A 25713-nucleotide genomic window follows, 5' to 3' on the forward strand; every position below is an offset into this window, starting at 1 on the left:
CCCCATTAAACTCCATTCTCCATCATATCCCATTCTCCCACTCAATCAGTCTCTCTTTTTTTTTAAATATTTTTCATCAGTTCCCCAGTCTGGGTTCCTTGCGTGGACAGTGTGTGAGCTGCCATGGCAGTCTAGAGTGATTAGGCAGACCCATTTCCCAGTTATCTGATCTCCCTGGCTTGGGTTCCCTGAACATATCTGTGTGCTGGAGGGTGAGGCATGAATTAGGTCAGATCACTGTTTTCTTGCTCCTCCCTGGCCCTGGTAGGTCCCAATGTGCTTTTTTTATGGTAGCCTGGTCCCTGTGTGAGCTGTGGAATCAGGCCTTTTGCTCTGGTATTCTAACTGGCCACTGGGAACCAACAACCCTGTTCACCAGAGTCTGAGGGTGCATGGGCCAAAGGACAAAAATTTGCTTCCTCATCAATAAAATAGTCTTCCTAAAATGGGAACACAACAGTGGGGGGGGGAAGCCAATGAAATTCAGAAAACTGAAAGATCTCCACTAAGGATAGATAGTCCTACAATGGAAGTGTAGCAGGCAGCTTCAGGTTCACTGAGATGAACTTCCAGACCAGGCATGGTAATGGAAGAAAGAATATTTATTGAAGCTTACAGATACAGGGGAAGTTCCATAATGGCAGAAGAATCTGGCTTGCCTTCACAGGACCAAACACACACAGAGAGAAACACAAGCCTAAAAGCCATACAGCACAGCACACTTCAGGAATCCCAGCTAGTCACACTTTGTATATCTTTAGATTGAAATCTCAAACCCACCACCACACCTTAAGATCTGTCCAGTGATACTACCTCCAGCAAGGTGGCTGCAGATGCAAACTACAAACTAATAAAACAGTGAATATATTGGGGGCCATGTATTCAATCTACCACAATCCACTCCTGGTCCCCAATAGATTTATAACCATCACACATTGTATATTGTATTCAGTTCAATTTCAAAGGTCTTGACCAATTTAAGATAGTAAGTCCTAACTCCACAATGCATGAGGCATATACCTCAACAATGAGGGACCAGGGAGAGGTGGCAGGACATGGACGAGCCTAACAATGGTACCAACTTGACTGTATTCACTGAGTACAAAACTAATTAATAAATATATAAAATAAATAAATAAATAATAAAAAGATAGTCCTGTAAAATCAAACAAGTTAAATACTTCCAACATATGAAGGCACTAAACATTTTCAACTGGCATAATGCATAGCAAGGAGAGACTAAAGCAATGCAAACTAAACCACCATAAAGCCATCATCGAACTTCTTCAGTTTAAATTCAGTATAACCAGAGACTGACCATCTCCAGATTTTCTAATTCTGCCCCTCCAGCTGGGCGGAGAAGCCAGGGAACACTTCCACCCCAGGGCAACAGAGTGCTCTGTGGTAGCCCTTGAATAGTCCTGGTATATCCAAAACAACTTCAGTTCTTCGTACAAATCAGTCCATTTTCCAAAGGCTCTCCCAGCCTATCAGGGCATCAAGCCCTGCTTCATGTTACATCAAAGGATCCTGGAATTGTGTACACCTCATGACCACTCCATGCATTTTTCATGCTTCCAAAACTAATACCAGGTGTGTAGGACACAACCATATTCTTAATTGAGGGATGAAATAAATTGTAACCTTTAAAAGCAGGTTCCTTCTCCAGTCAATTCTTTCCAAGAGTTTTCATTTCTATGATAGAGTTTCCTCAGGTATCCTTTCCATTGTTTTAATATAAAGTAGTTGGGATATCTTCCTTAAGATTGTTAATGTGTTGACAATAGCAGCTTCAGTAACCTAAAAGCAGTCTCAGTGCCTATAATTTTAACTTGCTTAAGGTTTTCCAGCTTAAAAATGTTAAAACTCTCAGTCCAATTATCTTTAGCCAAGCACATCAGTCCATTACAAATTTAACCTTGATCAAACTCTCTGGACCTGGGCAGCAGAACAAAGCCAACCCTTATTCCAGTAGCCCAGTTCCAACAAATTCCTCTGTAGTTCATTCTTCCCCTTAGAAAGTTCATAAGCCAAGCCTCAAAGTTCAATACTATTTGCACTTAGCATTCTCATACTGTCATCAGAATAGTCAATAAAATTTGGCTTACCACTCCAGAAGGCATGTTCATTTGCAAGCAAAAAGTCTATTCCTGGGCTGGAGAGTTGGCTTAGTGGTTAAGCGCTTGCCTGTGAAGCCTAAGGACCCCGGTTCGAGGCTCGGTTCCCCAGGTCCCACGTTAGCCAGATGCACAAGGGGGCACATGCGTCTGGGGTTCATTTGCAGAGGCTGGAAGCCCTGGAGTGCCCATTCTCTCTCTCTCCCTCTATCTGTCTTTCTCTCTGTGTTTGTCGCTCTCAAAAAAAAAAAAAAAAATAAGTCTATGCCTATTCCTCCAAAACAAAAGTTCCTAAAGAACAACAATCATATGGTAAGTTTCATCTTACCCCACTTCTGGTACAAATGTCTGTAGCAGACAGATTCAGGTTTGCTGAGATGAACTTCCAGACCAGACACAGTGATGGAGTAAGGAATATTTATTGAAACTTACAGATCCAGGTAAAGTTCCATAATGGCAGAAGAATTTGGCCTGCCTTCAAAGGTCTAAACACACAGAGAGAAACACAAGTGTAAAAGCAACACAGCACAACACACTTCAGGAACAACAGCTAGTCACACTTTGTATATCTTTAGATTGAAATCTCAAACCCACCACCACACCTTAAGATCTGCCCAGTGACACTGCCTCCAGCCAGGTGGCTGCAGATGAAAACAACAAACTAATAAAACACTAAATATATTGGGGGCCATCTATTCAAACTACCACAAGAAGCCTCCAATTAAATCATATAGAAATCAACAGAATTTCATTCCCAATATGAAAATACAACCACCAATGAGACTGTCATAAAAAAATGCAGAACTAGAAGCAAACTATCAAAGAACCAACAATAATATCAATGAAATTGAACGAAATCATCTCCTTGAGCATTTTTCTTTTGACAGTACGATTAACTTGATTGAAGAAAATGTTAGAACCCTCCAAAGAGGTATGGATAAGTTGAAGGTAAGTCAAGAAATGGAAGATCTCAACAACTGGTTGATTAAACTTAATGAAAACTTGATCAAATGCAAAAATGAACTGCTGGAAGCATTAAGAAAATCAGAACTCAAATTGAAATCATACCTCAAAAAAGAGGTGGAAATGATGCAAAATAATATAACGGAAATCAAAAAGCAAATAGAAATTATAAAATCCTCTGTAGAACACCTTACCAACAGAGTTACTCATGTGAAAGACAGAACCTCTGACCTGGAAGACAAGACAGAAAAAATTGATCAGGAGGCCAAAAACTGTGCTAAGTTCAAAAAGTCAAGTGAACAGAAGACAAGGGAACTATGGGGCACTCTAAAATGACCAAACATCCAGATCATGGGCATAGTAGAGGGAGAAGAAATCCAAACCAGAAGCATAAGAATCATACTCAACAAAATTATTGAAGAAAAATTTCCCAATCTATCAAAAGAGAGGCCCATCCAGATGCAAGAAGTTCCTCACAGAATACAAAACAGACAGGACCAAAGAAGAAACTTTCCAGGACACATCATAGCATAACTCTTAACAACAAAAACAAAGAGAAAGTGTTAAAAACAACAAGAGAGTAAAATTTGCAACATATAAAGGCATTCCCATCAGAATTACATCAGGTTTCTCAATGGAAACCCTGAAAGCCAGAAGGGCCTGGAATGGAACACATCAAAGTATGAAAAACTAGGGCTTCCAACCAAAGCTTCTTTATGTAACTAAAGTACCCTCATAATAAATGGTGAAAGAAAAACTTTCCATGAGAATTCAACACTATGATTATATAAACACAAAGCCAAGCCTACAGAGAATACTTGAGGGAATACTCCCCACAGAACAGTCAAACAACTAATCTCAAGAGCCAAGAAGAAGATCACAATAATCAACATACACCAGGCTGAAAGTAGTACACAACACAAGAAAGCACCAAACCCCATAAAACATCTTATCATGGCAGGAATTAATTCAAACCTCATAGTATTAACCTTAAATATTAGTGCCCTTTTCTCACCCAACAAAAAGCACAGGTTATCAGGATGATTCAAAATACTGGACCTTCTATCTTCTGGCTTCAAGAAACCCACCTCACCACTAAAGATAGACACCTCCTCAGGGTGAAAGCCTGGAAAATGATATTCCAAACAAATGGAAATAATTAAAAGTGAGTGTTTCTATATTAATATCTGAAAAAGTAGACTGCAAACCAAAGTAATCAAAAAAGATAAAGAAGGCCACATCTTACTCATAAAGGGAATGATTTAACATGAGCATACCATGATCATAAATATATAAGTGCAAAACACAGGTGTACCACAGACTGTAAAACAAAATCTACAGGGCAAAAACACAAGAATAAACACTAACACCTTCATAGTTGGAGACATCAATACTCCACTATCATCAATAGACAGTTCATCCAAGCAAAAAATCAGCAGGGAAATGAAAGAACTCAACAGCATCATATTGATCAACTACACCTAACAGATATCTACAGAACTTTCTATCCCAACTCTATGGAATAGATATTTTTCTCAGCAGCCCATGGAACCTTCTCCAAAATTGACCACATATTAGGCCATAAAGTGTGTCTTCATAAAGTCAGGAAAAATGAAGTAAGTTCCTGCATCCTGCCAAATCACAATGCTTTAGAGCTAGAAATTAACAAGAGACACATCAAGAACTTTATCAAGTCCTGGAGACTAAACAACACACTTTTAAACAATAAATATGTCATGGAAGATATCAAAAAGAAATAGCAAATTTCCTAGAATTGAATGATAATAAAAACATAATCTACCAAAACTTATTGGAGACAATGAAAATACTCTTAAGGGAAAAATCCATTGCCCTAAATGCCTTCATTGAAAAGACAGAAAGATTCCAAATCAATAACCTGACTCTGCACCTAAAGGCATTGACAAAACAAGAACAATCCAACCCAAAGAGCTCCCTACAGAAACAAATACTCAAGATTAGAGCAGAAATAATGAATTGGAAACTAAGAAAAAATTTCAAAGAATTGATGAAGGGAAGAGCTGGTTCTTTGAAAAAATGAACAACATTGGCAACCACCCTGCCCAAATTGATCAAGCAAAAAAAAAAAAAAAAAAAAAAGAGAAGTCTCACATTAAAAAATCAGAAATGAAAAAGCAGAGATCACAACAGACATCAATGAAATTGGAAGAATCATCATGGCATATTTCCATAACCTCTACCGCCAAAAAATAAATAATCTGGAAGAGATGGATGAATTCCTATACACGTACCACATATGAAAACTAAACTCAGAGTGTATTAATCTCCTAAACAAACCTATCACACCCATGGATATTGAAAAGTTAATAAAAGGCCTTCCCATAAAGAAAACTCCAGGACTGGCTGGCTTCTCAACTGAATTCTATCAAACCCTTATTGAAGAACTTAAATCAATTTTTCTCAAACTTTTCTGCACAATCAGAGACAAGGGAATCCTCTGAAACTGAAACTGAAACATAAAATCTGAAACTTTTATGAAGTTATAATCACCCTAATACCAAAACCAGATGGAGATGCAATAGGGAAAGAAAATTATATGCCTATATCCCTGATGAACTTAGATTTAAAGATCCTGAACAAAATCCTTGCAAACCAAATTCAACAACACATCCACCTTGATAAAGTAGGCCTCATCCCAGGGATGTAGGGGTGGTTTAATATATGAAAATTGGTAAACTAAAGCACCAAAAAATAAACTGAAACATAAGAATCACATGATAATCTTAATTGATGCATGAAGACCTTTGATAAAATATACCACTTCATGATCAAAACACTAGAAAGATGAGGCATACAGTGTTTATATATTAACAAAATAAAGGCTCTATATAAAGCTCTTAAAGACCAAATAATACTTAATGGAGAAAAAACATCAAGGAGTTCCACTGAGATTGGGAACAAGACAGGGTTTCCCACTTTCACTACTACTGTTCAACATACTACTAGAAGTACTAGCACAAGCAATAAGACAGGAGAAAGGAATAAAACAGAATCAAATTGGAAAGGAAGTAGTCATGTTAGCCCTATTTACTGGTGACATGGTATAAGTAACCAGAAAGTCTCCGTCTCAAAATGTCTAAAGTTACTGAGTTCTTTCAGCAAAGTGGCAGGATACAAAATCAATGCACATTGCTGTTTGGGTCTAGATTTGTGTTTCCCACCTCTTTGATTCCCTTCCCTCCCTCCCCATCCATCCTAGTGTCTGGTCCACAAGATGCTTGCTGGATATGTAAAGCATCTTGGGTAGATTCAGGTTAGGTGTGGTAGATGAGTGAGACTAGGTGGTGATTTTCTTTTCTGTGATTGGGTAAGTTCACTGAGAATGATCTGTTCCAGGTTCAACCATTTTTCCTCAAATTTCATTGTATCATTTTTTCTTACTGCTGTATAGAATTCCATTGTGTAGATATACCACATCTTAATTATGCATTCTTCTAGTGAAGGACATTGGGGCTGATTCCAGCTATTAGCTATTATGAATTGAGCAGCTACAAACATGGTTGAGCAAATCTCTCTGGCCTGTGGTTTGAAGGTTTTAGGGTAGATGCTCAGTAAAGGAATAACTGTGTCTGTTGGTATCTTTATAGCCATCATTTTCAGGAGTCTCCATATTGATTTCCAAAGTGGTTGTACCATCATAAATTCCCACGAACAGTGGATGAGTGTTTATACTTCTCTACATCCTTGACAGCATTTATTTTCATTTAAATTTTTGATGTTTGCTATCCTTATTGGGGTAAGGTGGAATCTCATAGTTGTTTTAATTTGCATTTCTCTGATGATTAGGGATGATGAACAATTTCTTAACTGTGAGTTTGCCATTTGTATTTCTTCCTCTGTGAACTGCCTGTTCAGCTCTTTGCCCCATTTTGTGACTATGGTGTTTGACTTCTTACTGTTTAGATTTTTGAGTTCTATGTAGATTCTAGAGATTAGGCCTCTATCAGTTGGATAACCCGCAAATATTTTCTCCCATTCTGTGGGTAAACTATTGGCTTTGCTTATTGTATGCTTCTCTGTAAAGAAACTCTTCAGCTTCATGTGATCCCATTGGCTGAGTAACTGTTTAATATTGTGAGCTACTGGGGTTTTATTCAGGAAGTCTTTTTCCATTCCTATATCATGGAAAGTACTTCCTAAATTTTCTTCCAGTAGCATTCGAATTTCTGCTCTTATGCTGAGGTCTTTGATCCATTTGATTTGAGTGTACTGCATGGTGAAATGTGTGAATCTACTTTCTAAAAGGCAGACCAAATGGCTGAAACTTCACCAGGCCCTTACAGGGAACACCTAAACCATGAGACACTGGAGAGGGTAGGATCAAGGGTAAACATAATCTTCTACCTCTCCCCTTCCTTCCCTCTCCCTCTCCTATCTCTCTCTCTCTCTCTAACTCTTTTATACAGGTTAAGTTTTTCCTCATTTTCTTAGTGGGCACTGACATGTAACTCCCAGTACCAGCATGGGGCTGTTGTCCACAATGAGCTTTTGATCAGAGAGACCTACAAGATTTCCTAAAAGACAGACAGATTTCTGTCAGAGTACTTGATGACCCACCAAATGTTAGTGGTAAGACCCTACTGTTGAAGACACCATATGCAGTTGACACATAAAATGGAATGACATGGCTGGAAGCTGGAAGAGTGTCAGTCCCCAGACAGTCAGCGTGTCTAGTGCCAGAAGGTGCTACATGTGCGAATGGGGGAAAATGACCAATACCTGTCCAAGCAACTCATGGTCTCACCTACTTAGCAGCAAATAACCTGTTGTGATGCTCACAGAAGTGCAATAGTGGCACACAGCCATGATGGGGAACCAACTGCTCTTGATTTGGCTAACTGATCCCCTCAGTGGTACAAGATCCATAGCTGGAGCTGGGAAACAAGTCAGAACCATATCCAAACATTAGCCCCCTCTCCAATATCAAGCTACCATCAATCATAGGCTACAAGAAGGCCTATACCTATCAAATTCTGTATAAAAAAGTAAGGGTTATCTCATTTGTCCTGGGGCTAACTTACTCTCCATTGGAGAATCTGCTTCTCTTTTTTAAGATAGAAATAGATCCTAAGGAGAGAGCCACTCCATCATACTTTAAAAGGGACCAGGCTAAAACTAAGGAAAATTGGCTAAACAAGCAAGGGTGCTGTTTTCCTGGTGAACTGGATACCAGCAAAAGGGGGAAGGAGACCATCACAGAGAAAAATCAACTCCTACCAAATCAGAGAGCCAGGGCCTCAGAGGCCCCCAACACCTCATCACTGAAGTAGACCAAAAATGAACCCAACATGGCTTAGGGAAATTTTGTGGAAGAGGTGGTGGAAAGAATGTCAGAACCACATGTTGGGTCAGGATATGCAGAGACATTTACCTTAGTCATAACTGTGGTCTAACTCCACAATGCACGACCCATATACCTCAGCAATGAGGGGCCAATGGGGAGGGGTAGGTCACGGATGAACCTAATAATGGTACCAAATTGACTGTATTTGCTGAATACAAAAGTAATTAATAAAAAATTTTAAAAAATCAATGCACAAAAAATGATAGTTTCTATATGCAAAGGACAAACATACAGAGAAAGAAATTGGTGAGGCTTTTTCAATAGCAACAAAAAATTAAATACCTTGGAATAACACTAACAAAGGATATGAAATAACTATGTAGTGAAAACATAAAATTGCTAAAGAAAGCAATAGGTAGGACTTGAAAAGATGGAAGGACCTCCCATGATCCTGGATAGGTATAATTAATATTGTGAAAATGGCAATTCTACCAAAAGAAATATACAGCTTTAATGCAATACCAATAAAAATACCAACATCATTCTTCACAGAAATCGAAAAAAAAATGATCTCAAAATTCATATGGAATGGCAAAAGGCCTCAGATATTCAAACATATCCTCAGCAAACAAAACAACCCTGGTGGTATCACCAGACCTGATCTAAAGCTGTATTACAAAGCCATAGTGAAAAAAAAAATACAGTACTGGAATAAAAGCAGGATAATATACCAATGGAAGAGAACTGAAGACCCAGATATTTAGGGCAAGCAACTATAGCTGCTTGATCTTTGACATATGTGGAAATAATGTAGACTAGAGAAAAGACAGCATCTGCAACAAATGGTGTTGTCCAAATTGGATTATCATATGTAGAAAATTAAATTAGACCCACTCACTTCACCATACACAGAAATCAAGTCCAAATGGATTAAAAACCTCAATATAAAACCTGAAACTCTTCAACTACTGGAACAAAAAGAAATAGGACACATTCTCCATTATACAGTAGCCAATGGAATTAAACAAGCACTCAACCAATGAGAACTCATGAAGCTAAACAGTTTTTGCACAGACAAACATACCATACAGAGCCACAAGATTTCATACTGAATGGGAGAAAATCCTTTCGAGCTATACCATTGACAGAAGCCTAATATCTAGTATCTATAACAAACTCAAAAACCTAAACAATAATAGTAAAAAATACCCACTCACAAAGTGGGGCAGAGAACTAAATAGGGAGCTCTCAGAGGAAGAATTACAAATGGTTAACACACACTTAAGAAAATGTTCAGTATCCATAACCATTAGGGAAATTCAAATTAAAACAACTATGAGATTCCACATTACCCCAGTAAGGATAGAAAACATTAAAAACTCAAATGAAGGGCTGGAGAGGTGGCTTAGTGGTTAAGCGCTTGCCTGTGAAGCCTAAGGACCCCTATTCAAGGCTCAATTCCCCAGGACCCACATTAGCCAGATGCACAAGGAGTTCATTTGCAGTGGCTGGAAGCCCGAGTGCACCCATTCTCCCCCACCCCTCGCTCTCTCAAATAAATAAATAAATAATAAATTTTAAAAAATCAAATGAAAACACATGTTGGTAAGGCTATAGGGAAATAAGAACACTCATTCACTGCTGGTAGGAATGTAAGCTGGTAGAACCATGGTGGAAATCAATATGGAGACTCCTGAAAAATATAAATATAGAGTTACCACCAGACCCTGTTATTCCCTAACTGGGCATTTACCATAAAAGCTCCACATTTCAGTTCAGAGATATTTGCTCAACCATGTTTATAGCTGCTCAACTCATAATAGATAAAAATTGGAATCAACCCAGATGTCCATCATTGGATGAATGTATAACCAAGATGTGGTATATCTACACGATGGAATTCTATTCAGCCGTAAGAAAAAAAAAATACACATTGAATTTCATAGAAAATAGTGTAACTTGGAACAGATCAATCTAAGTGGACTCACATAATCACAGAAAGACAACCATTGCATGATCTCACTCATCTGCAGTTTCTAACCTGGATCATCCCAGGTTGATTACATAACTGAATAGCATCTTGAGGCTTTGACAATAGGGAGGGCAGGGCTTGGGGGAAGGGAAAGGGTGTGGGCCAGAAAATTGAACCCAAATCAAAGTGGTACTATAAAATTCTATATCCTGAAAGTCATACTGAAAGGTGGAACCCTCAAGAGGACCTTAAGGGTAGCACCTGAATCGAAGGGCCTTGGAGAGAGATGAAACCTAACCACAAGTTTCTCCTGTATCTTTTTATTCTCTGTCTTTTTCTTTTCCCTTGGTGCTGGACTATAATTCCCTGTGCCAGGATGTAATCTACATCCCCAATGGGAAGTTCATCAGAGAGACCTACTAGATCTCCCAAAACAAACAAGACAGACTTCAGTCAGAGCACTTGATTACCCACCAGAGGTCAATGGTAAGACCCTACTGCTGAAGTCACCATGCGATCTGTGCATGGAGAAACCAGGTTGGAATCCAGAGAAGAGCCAGTCTCCAGACAATTATCCCTTCTAGTTCTGGAAGGTGCTACATGAGCTACTGGGGAAAGTGGCCAACATCTGTCCAAGCAAGTCAAAGTATAGGCCACTCAGAAGCAAATAACCTGACATGATGCTCACATAAGTGCAATAGTGTCACACAGCTATGATGGGTAACCAACCACTCTTGTATTGGCTAACAGATATGTTCAGTGGAAATGAAACCATATCTGGAACTGGGAAACAAGTCAGAATCATATACAGATAATGATTCTGCTTTCCAGTGTCAAGCTCCCTCTAATCTTAGACTATAAGAGGTTCTGAACCCTTATAATTCTCTCTAAGTTAATAATGGTTATGCTATTTAACTAGTGCTGACTTGATTCTACATTGGAGAATCTGCTTCTCTTTTTTACAGAGGAGCTGGACCCGAGGAGATAAATGATCCAGTGCACTTCACCCTGGCCCTAGCTGAAACCACAGAGGAATTGGGGAAATGAGAAATAGTGCTACTTTTTATGAATCTGATATCAGCACAAGGGTGATGGAGACAGATACTGAGGACACTCAACACCTACCAAAGCAGAGATCCAGAGGCTCCTAAGAGCTCATCACTGAAGTAGACTTAAAATTCTACCAGCATGACTCAGGGAATTTTGCAGAAGAAAGGTTATAAAGATTGTTAGAGCCACAGGTCGGGACATTTTGCAAGGAGACATTGCCTCTCCCAGCCCCCCATAATGCATGATCCACAATCCTCATGGGGTTGATGTGTATCCCCAGTGAGGAAGACCTCTTCAGAAAAGAGGCAGGGAGGAGGGAAGTGATGGTACCAACATGGGTTGTTTACATACAAAATATGTTTATATATAATAAAAAAAACTGTTGTTTAAATAAAAAGAATGAAGACATCTCCACTGAATAACAGCATCAAAAATATACAAAAATTTTAAAAATCAAAAAAGAGAGTTTTTCATCAACTTATGATTCATAACCATGTTGAATAACTTGAATATTTCAAAAAATTGTAATTACAAATTATGAGTCATATCATATACTGAAAATTATGTGTAACATTTGTTTTTTATTCTAATTCAATATTTAAAATATAAAAGTGTAAACAATACAAAGCAATTAACATTAATAGACCTTAGTGTCAGTTTCCACATCTCATTATTGTGTCCTATCTCTATATCTACATTTTAGTTGGTGGAATCTAACATATGTTACTATATTTTCACAGATTAAAGTGTCATTTCCATAAATTTTTGTCTGTCAGAGAAACTACATATGTACAAAATTCTACTATTTGAGACTTATTTCCAGAGCTCTTCAGTATTTATGTTTGAGTATTATCCTTAATGTGATAATAGTGTCATTCTGCAGGCTTTGACATAGAGTTTACATCAATGTAGATATCTGCAATAACAATTACTTTCATTATAAACCTAAGGATATAAACATAAGTTTTCCAGGAGAATAAACAGGAACAAATTTCTCTTCAACCTCTTGCCATACTCTCATATTTGACTCTTACAATATTCCATTGATTTCATAAGAACCAAATATATGTATTCATCCAGTGATATGTATTTAAAATTAGGTACTGTACTGTGCACAATTTCAGGATCAGTATAAGGTCAAGTAAAACTTTAAATGTTTAAACCATTAAAAGTTTGACATACACATAAAATCTTTTGTTTTTCATTTTGTGTCAGGAACGGGTCCCAGAGAGTCCTTCTCCTGCTCCCTCTCTGGAAGAGAGTCATCGCCCTGGGAGCCAGACTTCTTCCCACCCCAGCAGCAGTGTGTCCAGCTCTCCCTCTCAGATGGATCACCATTCAGAAAGAATGGGTGAGTATCTGGCCAGAAGCAAGTAGCTGGGAGGCAGTTCCTTGCTGAGCAATAGAATTGTGAGAATGAGGCTCGAGGAGTTGGCATATTCTTCATATAAATTGCTTTTGAAGTGATTACTTTCTCTTTTCTTTTTTTTTTTTTAATTTTGAAGCAATACGACCAGCAATGGTGAACTTAAATTGACAGATGTTTATTCTCTGCAATGTTTTCTTTTGGTTTAACCATATATGTCACAGGAATAATATCAGAGGACACTTAAATACTTTATTTATCTATTCAGAGGGGAGGAGAATGTAGGCACATGAGGGCCTCCTGCCCCTGCAAATGAACTCCAGATGCCTGTGCCACTTTGTGCATCTGGCTTTAAGTGGGTACTATGAGCTGAACCTAGACCAGCAGGCTTTATAAGCAAGCACCTTTAACCACTGAGACATTTCCTTTGCCCTGTAATAAGATTTATTTATTTAGAAATGAGATAGAGAAAGATGGTAGAATTGGCATGCCTGGGCCTCTTGCCACTGCAAACGAACTCTAGACACAGGTACTACTTTGTATGTCTGGCTTTACATGGGTACTGGGACATTGAAATCCAGGCCCTTCCAGGCCAACCACCTTTACAAGCCAGTGCCTTTAACCACCAAGGCATTTACTCAGTATCTTTTGAAATAGTGGAAGATAAATTATCCTTCAGGTAGTTGATCATTTAAGAATGACTGAAAGGTAAACCAATTCAAAATATGCCACTAGACACTACCTGCACAAGACCATCATAAGAGGAGGAAAAGATCATAACATCAAAATAAAAGACAGACTGATTGAGATGGGGAGGGGATATGATAGAGAATGGAATTTCAAAGGGGAAAGGGGGGAGGAGGGTATTACCATGGGATATTTTTTATAAACATGGAAAATGTTAATAAAAATTGAGAAAAAAAATGCATAGCTTGCAGGGTCTCCTGCTAATTATGCTGTTGGTAAAAATTATCACATGTTACCTTCCATAGTACTTTCTAGCCTCATGATGGTTTGCCAGAAACCATCTCAGTTCACATGTGGTCTGTTACTGTCCTGAGAGGGTAACCTGTGGTGTCTTTTGGGAAATAGGTACTGGGGTCAGGGGATACAAGACTTATGTGAAAAAATACATATTCCAAATAATGGAAAAACTGCATCAAAATGGATCAAAATGGTTAATACACCTTTCTCCATTTTATGTATTGTGCCAGAAGTTGACAGTCACGTTTCACGTGAAAGAAATTGGTGGTGATATGTATGGCCTATCAGTCACTTGAATGTAGCTATAGGTCTTGTATACTAACTAGTTATATTCTCTTGATTATGCCATTTAATTACTATGAGTTCTGCTGCCTGTTATATGGAAATAATTACCTCTATTTCTAATGCAATAGATTATTTTGAGAACATTTGACATAACACTCTTTAAAAACACACACACCTCAGAAATCAAAGTGCTAAGGAAATAGGTGATAAATACTCTTTTTCTATGTGATTTTACCTTGACTTCTCATTATTTCCTTCTCCTTGATCTTACTCAGGTATACAGAAATAACCAGGAGCATTCAGCTATAACACATATATAACTACAGATCAATTTATCCTGCTAAAGTCTTCATTATTCTTTTATTGCTGCACAATTCAGTTTTTTAATGGATACATTTATTTAAAAATGATTTCTGCTTTTCTGTCAGCAGAATGTTTAACATTGTTTATATGGTATTTTATTTTTTATAACAACAACCAGAGAAAATCAACTTTATTTATTTATTTATTCACGAGGGAGGGAGTGAGAGAGAGAGAGAAAGAAAGGGAGAGGAGAGAGGGAGAGAGAGAGAGAATGAGTAAGGGCTTGCCAGGGCCTCCAGACACTGCAAACAAACTCCAGGTGTATGAATCACTTTGTGCATCTGGCTTACATGGGATCCAGGGAGTCAAACCTGTGTCTTTAGGCTTTGCAGGCAAGTGACTTAACTGCTCAGCCATCTCTCCAGCTCTTAATTTTTTTTTTGTTTTGGTTTTGTATTCTAGATTTTTATAGCTCTTAAGAGCATTTGCTTCTGCCTCTCCCAAATAATTTTTGAGGAGAGGAGAAGAATTTAGAGGATTAGGGTGAGAATTCTTTTCTGAATTTGTATTGTGGGAGAATAAATTCTCCTTTGCAGAAATTTATCTAAGTCTCATTCAGCCTGTAAAAGTTATATTTCGTGGGCAGGAGAGATGTGTTAGCTTTTAAGGCACTTTGCCTGTGAATATAAGGACCCAGGTTCAATTCTCCAATACCCATGTAAGCCAGATGCACAAGGTGGCACAAGCATCTGCAGTTCATTTGCAATGGCTGGAGGCTCTGGTGATTCCATTTTATCTCTCTCTATCTCCCTCCCACCCTCCCTATCTCTCAAATAAAATTATATTTTGGTTGTGGGGCTCTTGTTTCTTAGTGAGTTCAGTGATTTTGTATATTTAACTCCATATTATAATCACCTGTGGCATTTTTATAGCAAAAAATATTCAGGTCATATATACTCAGAATTTTATTCACTTAATCTAGAACACAAACTGAGCAGTCATGTTCTGTTCTGGCACCCAATATCTCCTCAGGAGATTCTCACATGCAGACAGGTTTAAAAAATGTTGAGTTACAGCTCAAGGCTCATAGCTAGTGGGGACTGAATGTAATTCTTGGAAGATCTGAAAGAGATCGTTGAGTTTTCCACTACTCTATGGACACAGATTCTAGAGAATTTGATTAAGACAAGAGACTACAGCCAGATGATTGCTAATGACATAGTAAACTAAAGCACATGATATTTATAGTATTCTGATTTGGTATAATCTCTGTATTTCTGGGATAGAAGAGATAGAAAAAGAGGAATGGTATCTATCCATCTATCCATCTATCTATCTATCTATCTATCTATCTATCTATCTATCTATCTATATATATACACACATACATACATACACACACATACACATATATAGAGAGAGAAAGAGAATAAATGTATATATTAGTGGAAGAGAGAAAGAAGGGAGTAAGTATGTACAAGAATTATTTTCTCAGTACTGACATAAACAGAACATATAGAGAAATTTATTTGTTGACAGTTATGGCATAAGAGAATAGCTAATTTTATACTTAAAGTGAATCAAATACTTCCAATGCAATGTATTACTCTACAAATAAATAGACAATATATTTAGAGGCCCACAGTTAATAATTAGGCACTTCATGTACATTCCACAGTTGTACAAGAATCATAGTGAAGCTAACAAGTGAATAAAAAAGGTTTAGTGGTTTTAGTTATAAGGTGATCATATCTTATTAGTACACCTATAATATGTTTGTAATGAATGGCAATAGTATATTTCTCACTATTTATTGTCACAAACATAGGCATATTTTATGGGTAATTTTTTGTTTTTTTTTGTTTTTCTATAATATTTCAATAAAATATGACCACAGAGAATAAATTGACAAAGTGAAAGTTAATGTTTTGTGAAGAATCAATATAAATACAAGAATAATATATTTGAATTTATGTATCATTACTAATTGTTACATAGATTATTGATTTTTCTCTTCACTATATTGGCAAAAATTTAAAAGTAAATGAAATATAAGATCATTTTAATATCAATATCTACTAATGAGAAATTATTTTCCAAAGAATTTTGGAAAATGTATTGATTATTGAGGTTAATATTAATTTGTATGTTCATTTTAATAGCAAAAATTTTACACATTTAAAGATTTTAGAGTATATGTTTCCACAATGTAAATATATTATACTTTAAAAGTCATGTGACTCTTCATCTTTCTTACTGTTGTTTAAAGTACATGACTATAGTTGTAAATTTTCTGTTACAGAAAAATATGAAATCCATGTTAGATCTTACTACATAATTATAAGCAATTATGTTATGCATTTCTGTTTTTATTTTGAATATTTTTCATGGAAATACAACTTATTGAACTTTCTTATTTATAGTTATGATGCCCAACAATAGAGAGGATCTTATTGTTGATCAAGATAATGGACCAACCATCAAAAAGTTTCAAAGGGATAACAAAGGTAAAATGTGCACTTCTTAATTTGTGTACCTATGAAGATCCAATGTAAAATTAAAATATCAGTATTATACATTTCATCCACATTTATAAATGAAAATAAGTTCATAATAGCTTTGGTTAAATTCTTTTAGTAGTGGAATATGGTCACATAAAGTCTTTTGTTTGGTAGTATAAATTAGCTATCAATCTGAATTTTTTCTGTGTATGTTGTTGAAAGCATTATTTTATACCCTTTTACAATGCCTGCTCAGAAATGTTGTATATATTATATGATTTTTACTAACTATGCTTATATGATTTACTTTTTAATGTTTATATTTAGAAAAGCTGAGTTGCCATGGGGAATATCTCCTTCCTCAACTCCCCCAAACAATTGTAAAACATATGCCAATTTGGATACTTACAAGGAAATATCAAGTTAATCCATTACACATTAAGTTTGGATACAGAAAGAAATGATTTTACCGGGGATTGTTATCTAGTATGGGACATGGGTAACTGCAGCACAGGGTCTATCTGGTTTTATCTTAAAATATCTCTTTAAAGAAGATAAGGAGAAGAGTAATTTCAAATTGATGCTCACCTGTAATAAAGTCTGAGTGCAAATTTATTTAGAAATTTGAGAAGGTAAAAAGATTAAACAAGGATACATGATCATTTATCATAAATGATGTATCATGGTTGTTACTATGAGTTAGATACCAATCACACTCCTATATCACATCATTAAATGGTCTGTTTGTACTTCACTGCAGGATCCATTTTCTGTTAGTACAAAAATAGGGTCATGATACATAGAACATAAAGTTCAGTGAGATGAGAGTTAACAGAAAATGTATATTTTCTTCTTGAGACTGAACTTCTTCATAATTACCTAGATGAGCATTTTAGCTGTAAATTGGAATACTGTATGATTTTAATTTCATTGATCCATGGTTGATTTCCTTGCCATATGTTTCGTCTTTTCTTAACCAGACACTGAAAGGCTATACCGTCTGGGACTCCAATGCACAAGTGATGGATTTCAGGATAGTTGTCAGTATTGAAATTTGAGTTTAGTGTGTTAAATTACTCAAAGCCTTACACAGGTAGTGAAAGTATAAAGGATGAAATTTTACTCATGAAAATTTGGCACTTTGATCCTAAGACATCTCTTCTTCCAAGTCACAAAAATTTCAAGGACATCATAAATTGCAAACTAGCTTTTCAAGCTGAAACTGATACATATTATTCCATTGCAACTGCTGCAAGCTCCCTAAGTTGAAGTGTCATTTAGGACTGGCATGTATGCTACAGTGCTCAAGTACACACTGTTGTGTCTTATGAAAAATCAGCTGGAACACTAGTACATATGTACAGTAAGTGATTTTCATAAAATACACAGTGGTATGCGATGCCATTTATGAATCTCTTGCTGTGGTGGCACCATTAACTCCTTTCAGTCAGATAGTGTGGTCATTTCTATATGAGAACATTAATAGACAGCAGTAGTATATTAAACTGAATACAATTTATGGTGTAAAGATTTCTTTAAAATTTTATTTTATTTGTTGAGATGTAAGCTGTATTTATGATAGTAATCCAAAAAATATTTTTCTGAAATAGATTTCAGTTATTGAAAGGGAACAAGTTATAGTGTAAGTCTCAACATTCATTAAATACGTCAAGTAAGCAGTTTATACAACTTTGGCAAACATATGTTTTCACATCTGTTTTCAGTAATATCATCATGATTTTAAAGGTGATTTATAGCTCTGGAAAATGATAAAGTGCCACCTTTGCTATTATGAACAAAATTCAGAAAATGGAGAAATACTGATATTCTTGTAGCCCAGTAATTACTGTACCATTTAAAATTGGGCATTCAGTACTCTCTTTCTCCATATATGTATAATTATACTCACAATTTTACATTGGATTTTAATGTGCATGCCAATAAAATATATGTGATTTGGCATATTTGGTATATTTGGTATATTTTTCCTGCTCCATTTAGCCTGCATCCAAAATGACTAACTAAACTTTCCCCTTTAAGTTTTATTGAACTATTTTGGATAAAAACTGAATAGTCAAACTTAGCCTTTGATTTTATCTTTTCTGGATTCGCCAAATGAATTAGTGAAATTAATGTTATGTTATAACATTTACATGGACTTTAACAGTCAATTTTGGGATTTTAATGTAGTAAATCATATGGGACTATCCACTATGCAACATGTCCCAAGTATGCTATGTGCAGCATGGCCCAAATACACTGAGGATAAGGACTTGTTTCCCAACTCCAGCAATGGGCTCTGTTTCACTGATCAGATCAGTTAGCCAAATCAAGAACAGTTGATTTCCCACCATGACTGTGCACCACTATTGTACTTGTGTGAGCATCATGTCAAGTTGTTTGCTGCTAAGTAGGTTAGACCATGAGTTCCTTGGACAGATATTAGTCATTTTCCCCTAGTCACTCATCTAACATGTTTTGACACTAGACGTGCTAACTATCTGGGGACTGACTCTCTTCCTGCTTCCAGCCTTGTCACTCATTGTTATGTACCAACAGCATATGGTGTTTTCAGAAGTAGGGTAGTACCACTAACCTTTGGTGGGTCATCAAATATTCTGACAGAAATATGTCTTCTTTTAGGAAACCTTGTAGGTCTCTCTAATTAAGAGCTCATTGTGGATGATAGCCACCAGCTGGTACTGGAGTTACAGGTCATCACCCGAGAAGAGAGGGAAGAAAATGATAAGTATTATAAAAGAGAGAGGTGAGAGAGAAGAGGGAGATAGAGAGAAAGAGAGAGATAGAAACAGAAACAGGAGAAGATTATTGAAACTTGATCCACACATCTCACCATAGGCAACACGTAAGTCCAAATGGATCAAAGAGCTCAATATAAGACTAGAAACTTGGCTACTACTGGAAGAAAATGTAGGAGGAACTTTCCAGGATCTAAGAATGGAAAAAGACTTCCTGAACAAAACCCCAGTAGCATAGGATCTTAAACAGTCATTCAACCAAGGGGATCACATGAAGCTGAAGAGTTTCTTCACAGACAAGCATACAATAAGCAAAGCCAATAGATTATCCACAGAATAGGAGAAAATATTTGCTAGATATCCAACTGACAGAGGCCTAATCTCTAGAATCTACAAAGAACTCAAACCTAAACAATAAAATGTCAAACAACCCACTCACAAAATGGGGCAAGGAACTGGACAGGAAGTTCTCAGAGAACTATAAATGCAAGTACACATTTAAGAAAATGTTCATCATCCCTTATCATCAGGGAAATGCAAATGAAAACAACTATGAGATTCCACCTTACCCCAGTAAGGATAACAAACATTAAAAAATCAAATTAAAATAAATGCTGCCTAGGATGTGGAGAAATAGGAACCCTCATCCATTGTTGATGGGAATGTAATATGGTGCATCCACTTTGGAAAGCAATATGGAGACTCCTGAAAAAGTTTACTTTAGAGTTACCAACAGACCCAGTTATTCCCTTACTGGGCATCTACCCTAAAATCTTCAAACCACAGGCCAGAAATATTTGCTCAACTGTGATTATTGTTGCTCAATGTGTAATAGCTAGGAGTTGTCCATCATTAGATGAATGGATAACTAAAATGTGGTATATCTACACAATGGAATTCTACATAGCAATAAGGAAACACAACACAATGAAATTTGAAGAAAAATAGTCGAACCTGAAACAGATCATTCTCAGTGAACTCACCCAATCACAGAAAGATGGGATAGTCTCACTCCTCTATAGCTCCTAACTTGAATGTACCCAAGATGCCACCATACCTAACAAGCATCTCGAGGACTAGACAATAGGGTGGGTGGGGATGGGGGGGAGGATGAAGGAAGGCTGGGGACATAAATCTGGACCCAAACAGCAATGGTATCATAAAATTCTACATCTTAAGAGACAGAACAAATGGTTGAACCTTCACCAGGCCCTTGGAGGGAACACCTGAGTCACAGTGCCCTAGAGAAGCTACGATGAAGACTGTTTATGTGTTTTCTGAGACTGAGTCTCACTATGTAGCAGAAGTTGGCCTTGAACTTGCAAGCCACTTACTTTAGCCTTCTCAGTCCTGGGACTACAGGGATATACTACCATATCTTTTGCCAGATATGCAACTTGAAATCATGTTTCCCAAAGGTTTAACTTTTGAAATATTTTCTTGGTGCTGGTAAATCAGTAAATAAAGCACTTGTAATGCAAGCATGAGGACTTGAATTCAGATACACAAAAGCCATGTAAAATCAGGCATGGTGTTATGTGCCTGTAATTCCAGCACTATAGAAGATGACAGGCAGATTTTGGGGGTTTATGAGCTAGCTTATTTAGCTAAAGTGGTGGGCTCTTGTTTCCATGAGAGATCCTATCTCAACAAAATAAAGTTGGTAAGCTACTGAGAAGGATACTCAATGTAAACCTTTGCCCTCCACATGCACACACGCACACACACACACACACACACACACACACACACATGCACACATATACATATAAACACATGAATGCTACATACACAGGACCCTACTTTGGTGAGGAAGGAACTTAGATAAGTTACCTGGCAACTTTTCATTTTGCTCATATAATTACTCAATTATCCATGTGTACCCAACTTTTTGACATTGGGGTATGACATCATCAACAAGGTCCACACTTGTATATACTGCAATTATGACAAAAATATCTCACCATGCTTAAAGTAAGGTGGTTTTGGACTGCATCTCTAGCTATTCTTTGTCACATATAATTGGACATATATGAATGAAATTAATGCTATAAATTTTTCTCTACATATTGTGTGAGTTCTATCTAGTGTGCTAGTCATTTTGCAACTATATGATAAAAGATTAGAACAACTTAAATGGCATGGAAATTTTTTCACCTCATAGTCCCAGAGGTTTTAGTAAATGGTCAGTTGTTTACATTGTCTCTGGACCTATAGGAAGGCCAAGAATCATGGCAGAGAATATGTGGTATAATAAGGCTGTTCACATCCTGGAGTCCAGAAAGCACAGAAAGAGCAAAGATTGGGCCAGTATGCAATTATTCCCTTCAAAAGCACAGATCTAGTTACCTCACTTCCCCCCACCAGGCTTACTTCTTAAAGCTTTCACAATCATACATTCTGGCACTGAGATTTACCAGTCAGTGCCCATGGTTTTAGCATTAAGCTCTCTACTCTGTACAGGATTCTTATTCCTGTGTGATTCTCCACCCCTCCTTATTAACAGTTTTATCATTTTGTTTGATATCTAAGAGGAAAGTTTCTATGGTTTTAGATCATGTTGTCATTGGTTTTGTGAATTTGAATTTCAGTTCAAATGATATTATTTCCTTTTCTTTTTTGTTCTTTTTTAATATTTTTATTAATTAGTTGTGTATTCAGCAAATGAAGTCAGTTTGGTACCATTATTAGGCTCATCAGTGAACTACCCCCTCCCTGTGTCCCCTCCTTGTTGAGGTATATGGGTCATGCATTGTGGAGTTAGCCCACACTTATGAGTAAGATAGATGTCTCTGCATATCATGACACAACATTTGGCTCTGACATTATTTCCACCCCCTTTCCCACAAAATTTCCCTGAGCCATGTTGGGTTCAGTTTTGGTCTGCTTCAGTGCTGAGGTGTTGGGGGCCTCTGAGGCTCTGGCTCTCTGATTTGGTAGGAGTTGATTTTTCTCTATGTTGATCTCCTTCCCCTTTGTGTTGATATCTGGTTCACCAGGAAAACAGCACCCTTGCTTGTTTCACCTATTTTTCTTTGTTTCAGCCAGGGCCTTTTTGAGGTATGATGGAGTGGCTCTCTCCTTAGGATCTACATGTATCTGAAAAAGAGAAGCAGATTCTCCAATGGAGAGTAAGTTAGCACCAGGACAAATGAGATAACTCTTACTTTTTTAATAGAGAGTTTAATAGGTGTAGGTCCTATAGTAGCCCATGTTTGATGGCAGCTTGATAATGGACAGTAGTCTTATGTTTGGATATGGTTCTGACTTGTTTCCCAGCTCCAGCTATGGGTCCCGAACCACTGATGGGATCAGTTAGCCAAATCAAGAGCAGTTGGTTCCCCACAATGGCTATGTGCCACTATTGCATTTGTGTGGGCATCACAACAAGTTATTTGCTGCTAAGTAGGTTAGACCATGAGTAGCTTGGGGAGATATTGGTCATTTTCCCCCAGTCGCATATGTAGCACCTTCTGGCACTAGATATGCTGACTGTCTGGGGACTGACTCTCTTCCAGCTTCCAGCCATGCCATTCCATTTTATGTGTCAACCACATAAGGTGTCTTCAGCAGTAGGGACTTACCACTAACCTTTGGTGGGTCATCAGGTACTCTGATAGAAATCTGTCTTTCTTTTAGGAAACCTTGTTGGTCTCTCTGATCAAAACCTCATTATGGATGATAGCCCCATGCTGGTACTGGGAGTTACAGGTCAGTGCCCACTAAGAAAATGAGTAAAAAGATAATAATATACAAGAGCTAGAGAGAAGAGAGAGATAGAGGAAGAGGGAAGGTGGGAAGCTATAGAAGATTAAGGTTAGTCTTCATCATACATTCACAGTGTCTTGTGGTTCAGGTGTTCCCTCTAAGGGCCTGGTGAAGATTCAGCCATTTGGTCTTCCTTTTAGGAAGTAGAATTTTATGATACCATTGCCCTTTGTGTCCCACCCCTCCGTTGCCCTCCCCTTCTTCCCTACCCATCGTAGCGTCTAGTCCTTGAGATGCTTGCTGGTTATGTCAAGTATCTTGGGTAGATTCAGTTTAGGTGCTGTAGATGAGTGAGACTATGTGGTGCTTTTTTTCTGTGATTGGGTAAGTTCACTGAGAAAAATCTGTTCCAGGTTCAACCATTTTTCCTCAAATTTCTTTGTGTTGATTTTTTTCTTACTGCTGCATAGAATTCCATTGTATAGATGTACCACATCTTAATTATACATTCTTCTAGTGATGGACATATGGGTTGATTCCAGCTCTTAGCTATTACAAATTTAGCCACTACAAACATGGTTGAGCAAATCTCTCTGGCCTGTGGTTTGAAGGTTTTAGGGTAGACACCCAGTAAGGGAATAACTGGGTCTGTTGGTATCTCTACAGTCAGCTTTTTCAGGCGTCTCCATATTTCTTTTCAAAGTGATTGTACCATTCTACATCCCCACCAACAGTGTATAAGTGTTCCTACTTCTACCCATCCTCACCAGTATTTATTTTCATTTGATTTTTTGATATTTACTATCCTTATTGGGGGATGGTGGAATCACATAGTTGTTTTAATTTGCATTTCCCTGATGATTAGGGATGATGAACAATTTCTTAAGTGTGAGTTTGCCATTTGTATTTCTTCCTCTGTGAACTGCCTGTTCAGCTCTTTGCCCCATTTTGTGAGTGGGGTGTTTGACTTCTTTCTGTTTAGATTTTTGAGCTATTTGTAGATTATAGAGATTAAGCCTCTATCAGTTGGGTAACCCACCAATATTTTCTCCCATTCTGTGGATAATGTATTGGCTTTGCCTATTGTATGCTTCTCTGTAAAGAAACTCTTCAGCTTCATGTGATCCCATTGGTTGAGTGACTATTTAAGATCATGAGCTACTGGGGCTTTGTTCAGTAAGTCTTTTTCCATTCCTATATCATGGGAAGTACTTCCTAAATTTTCTTCCAATAGTATTTGAGTTTTTGGTCTTATATTGAGGTCTTTGATCCATTTGGACTTGAGTGTAGAGCATGATGAAATGTGTGGATGAAGTTTCAGTTTTCTGCATATGGTTATTCAATTTGTCCAGCACCTTCTGTTGAAGATGCTGTTTTGTTTTCCAGCCTATCTTGTTAGGGCCTTTGTCGAACATCAAGTACCTATAGTTGCTTGACCCAAAGTCTAGGTCCTGAAGTCTATTCCATTGGTCTATACTCCTGTTTTTATGCCAGTACCATGCTGTTTTTATTACTATGGCTTTGTAATAAAGTTTTAGATCAGGTATGGTGATACCTCCCGAGATATTTCTTTTGCTCAGTATATGTTTTGATATGCGAGACTTTCTGCCTTTCCATATGAAATTTAAGATCAGTTTTTCTTTCTCTGTGAAGAACACTGTAGGGATTTTAATTGGAATTGCATTGAATCTGTATATTGCCTTTGGTAGGATTGCCATCTTCACAATGTTAATTCTGTCTATCCAGGAGCATGGGAGGTCTCTCCATTTTCTCAAGTCCTCCTCAATTTCTTTTTTGAGTGTTTTTATGTTTTCATTGTGTAGATCTTTCACTTCCTTGGTTAACGTTATTCCAAGGTATTTTTTGTTGTAGTTGCTATTGAAAATGGGACTATGTCCCTTATTTCTTTCTCTGTATCTTTGTCATTTACATATAAAGAGGCTACTGATTTTTGTGCATTGATTTTGTAGCCTGCTAATTTGCTATAGGAGTTAATCATCTTCAGGAGTTTTGGGATGGGGTCTCTTGGGTCTCTTACATATACAAACATGTCATCAGCGAATACAGCTAACTTAACTTCTTCCTTTCCAAATTGTATCCCTTTTATTTCCTTCTCTTGTCTTATTGCTTGAGCTAGGACTTCCAGTAGTATATTGAAAAGCAGAGGTGAGAGAGGACAACCCTGTCTTGTTCCTGATCTTAATGGGAATTCCTCCAGTCTCTCTCCATTAAGTATTATTTGGGCCTTTGGAGCTTTGTATATTGCCTTTATTATGTTAAGATATGTACCAACTATGCCAATTCTCTCCAGTGTTTTGATCATGAAGTGATGTTGTATCTTGTCAAAGGCCTTTTCTGCATCTATTGAAATGATCATGTGTT

The 25713-nt window shown here is 37.2% G+C and overlaps 1 protein-coding gene across 5 annotated transcripts in view; it reads left to right on the plus strand.

The window, feature by feature from the left end:
- Window positions 1–25713, plus strand: part of Dach2 (dachshund family transcription factor 2) — a 556554-nt gene that overhangs the window by 471478 nt on the left and 59363 nt on the right. For all 5 annotated transcript variants that reach the window (XM_045140992.1, XM_045140993.1, XM_045140996.1 and 2 more), the window contains 2 exons: window positions 12641–12776; window positions 16787–16870. In XM_045140992.1, the coding sequence (XP_044996927.1) occupies window positions 12641–12776; window positions 16787–16870 (220 nt within the window). The remainder of the gene's footprint in view (window positions 1–12640; window positions 12777–16786; window positions 16871–25713) is intronic.

This window comes from Jaculus jaculus, chromosome X, assembly GCF_020740685.1.
Source record: "Jaculus jaculus isolate mJacJac1 chromosome X, mJacJac1.mat.Y.cur, whole genome shotgun sequence".
NCBI lineage: Eukaryota > Metazoa > Chordata > Mammalia > Rodentia > Dipodidae > Jaculus > Jaculus jaculus.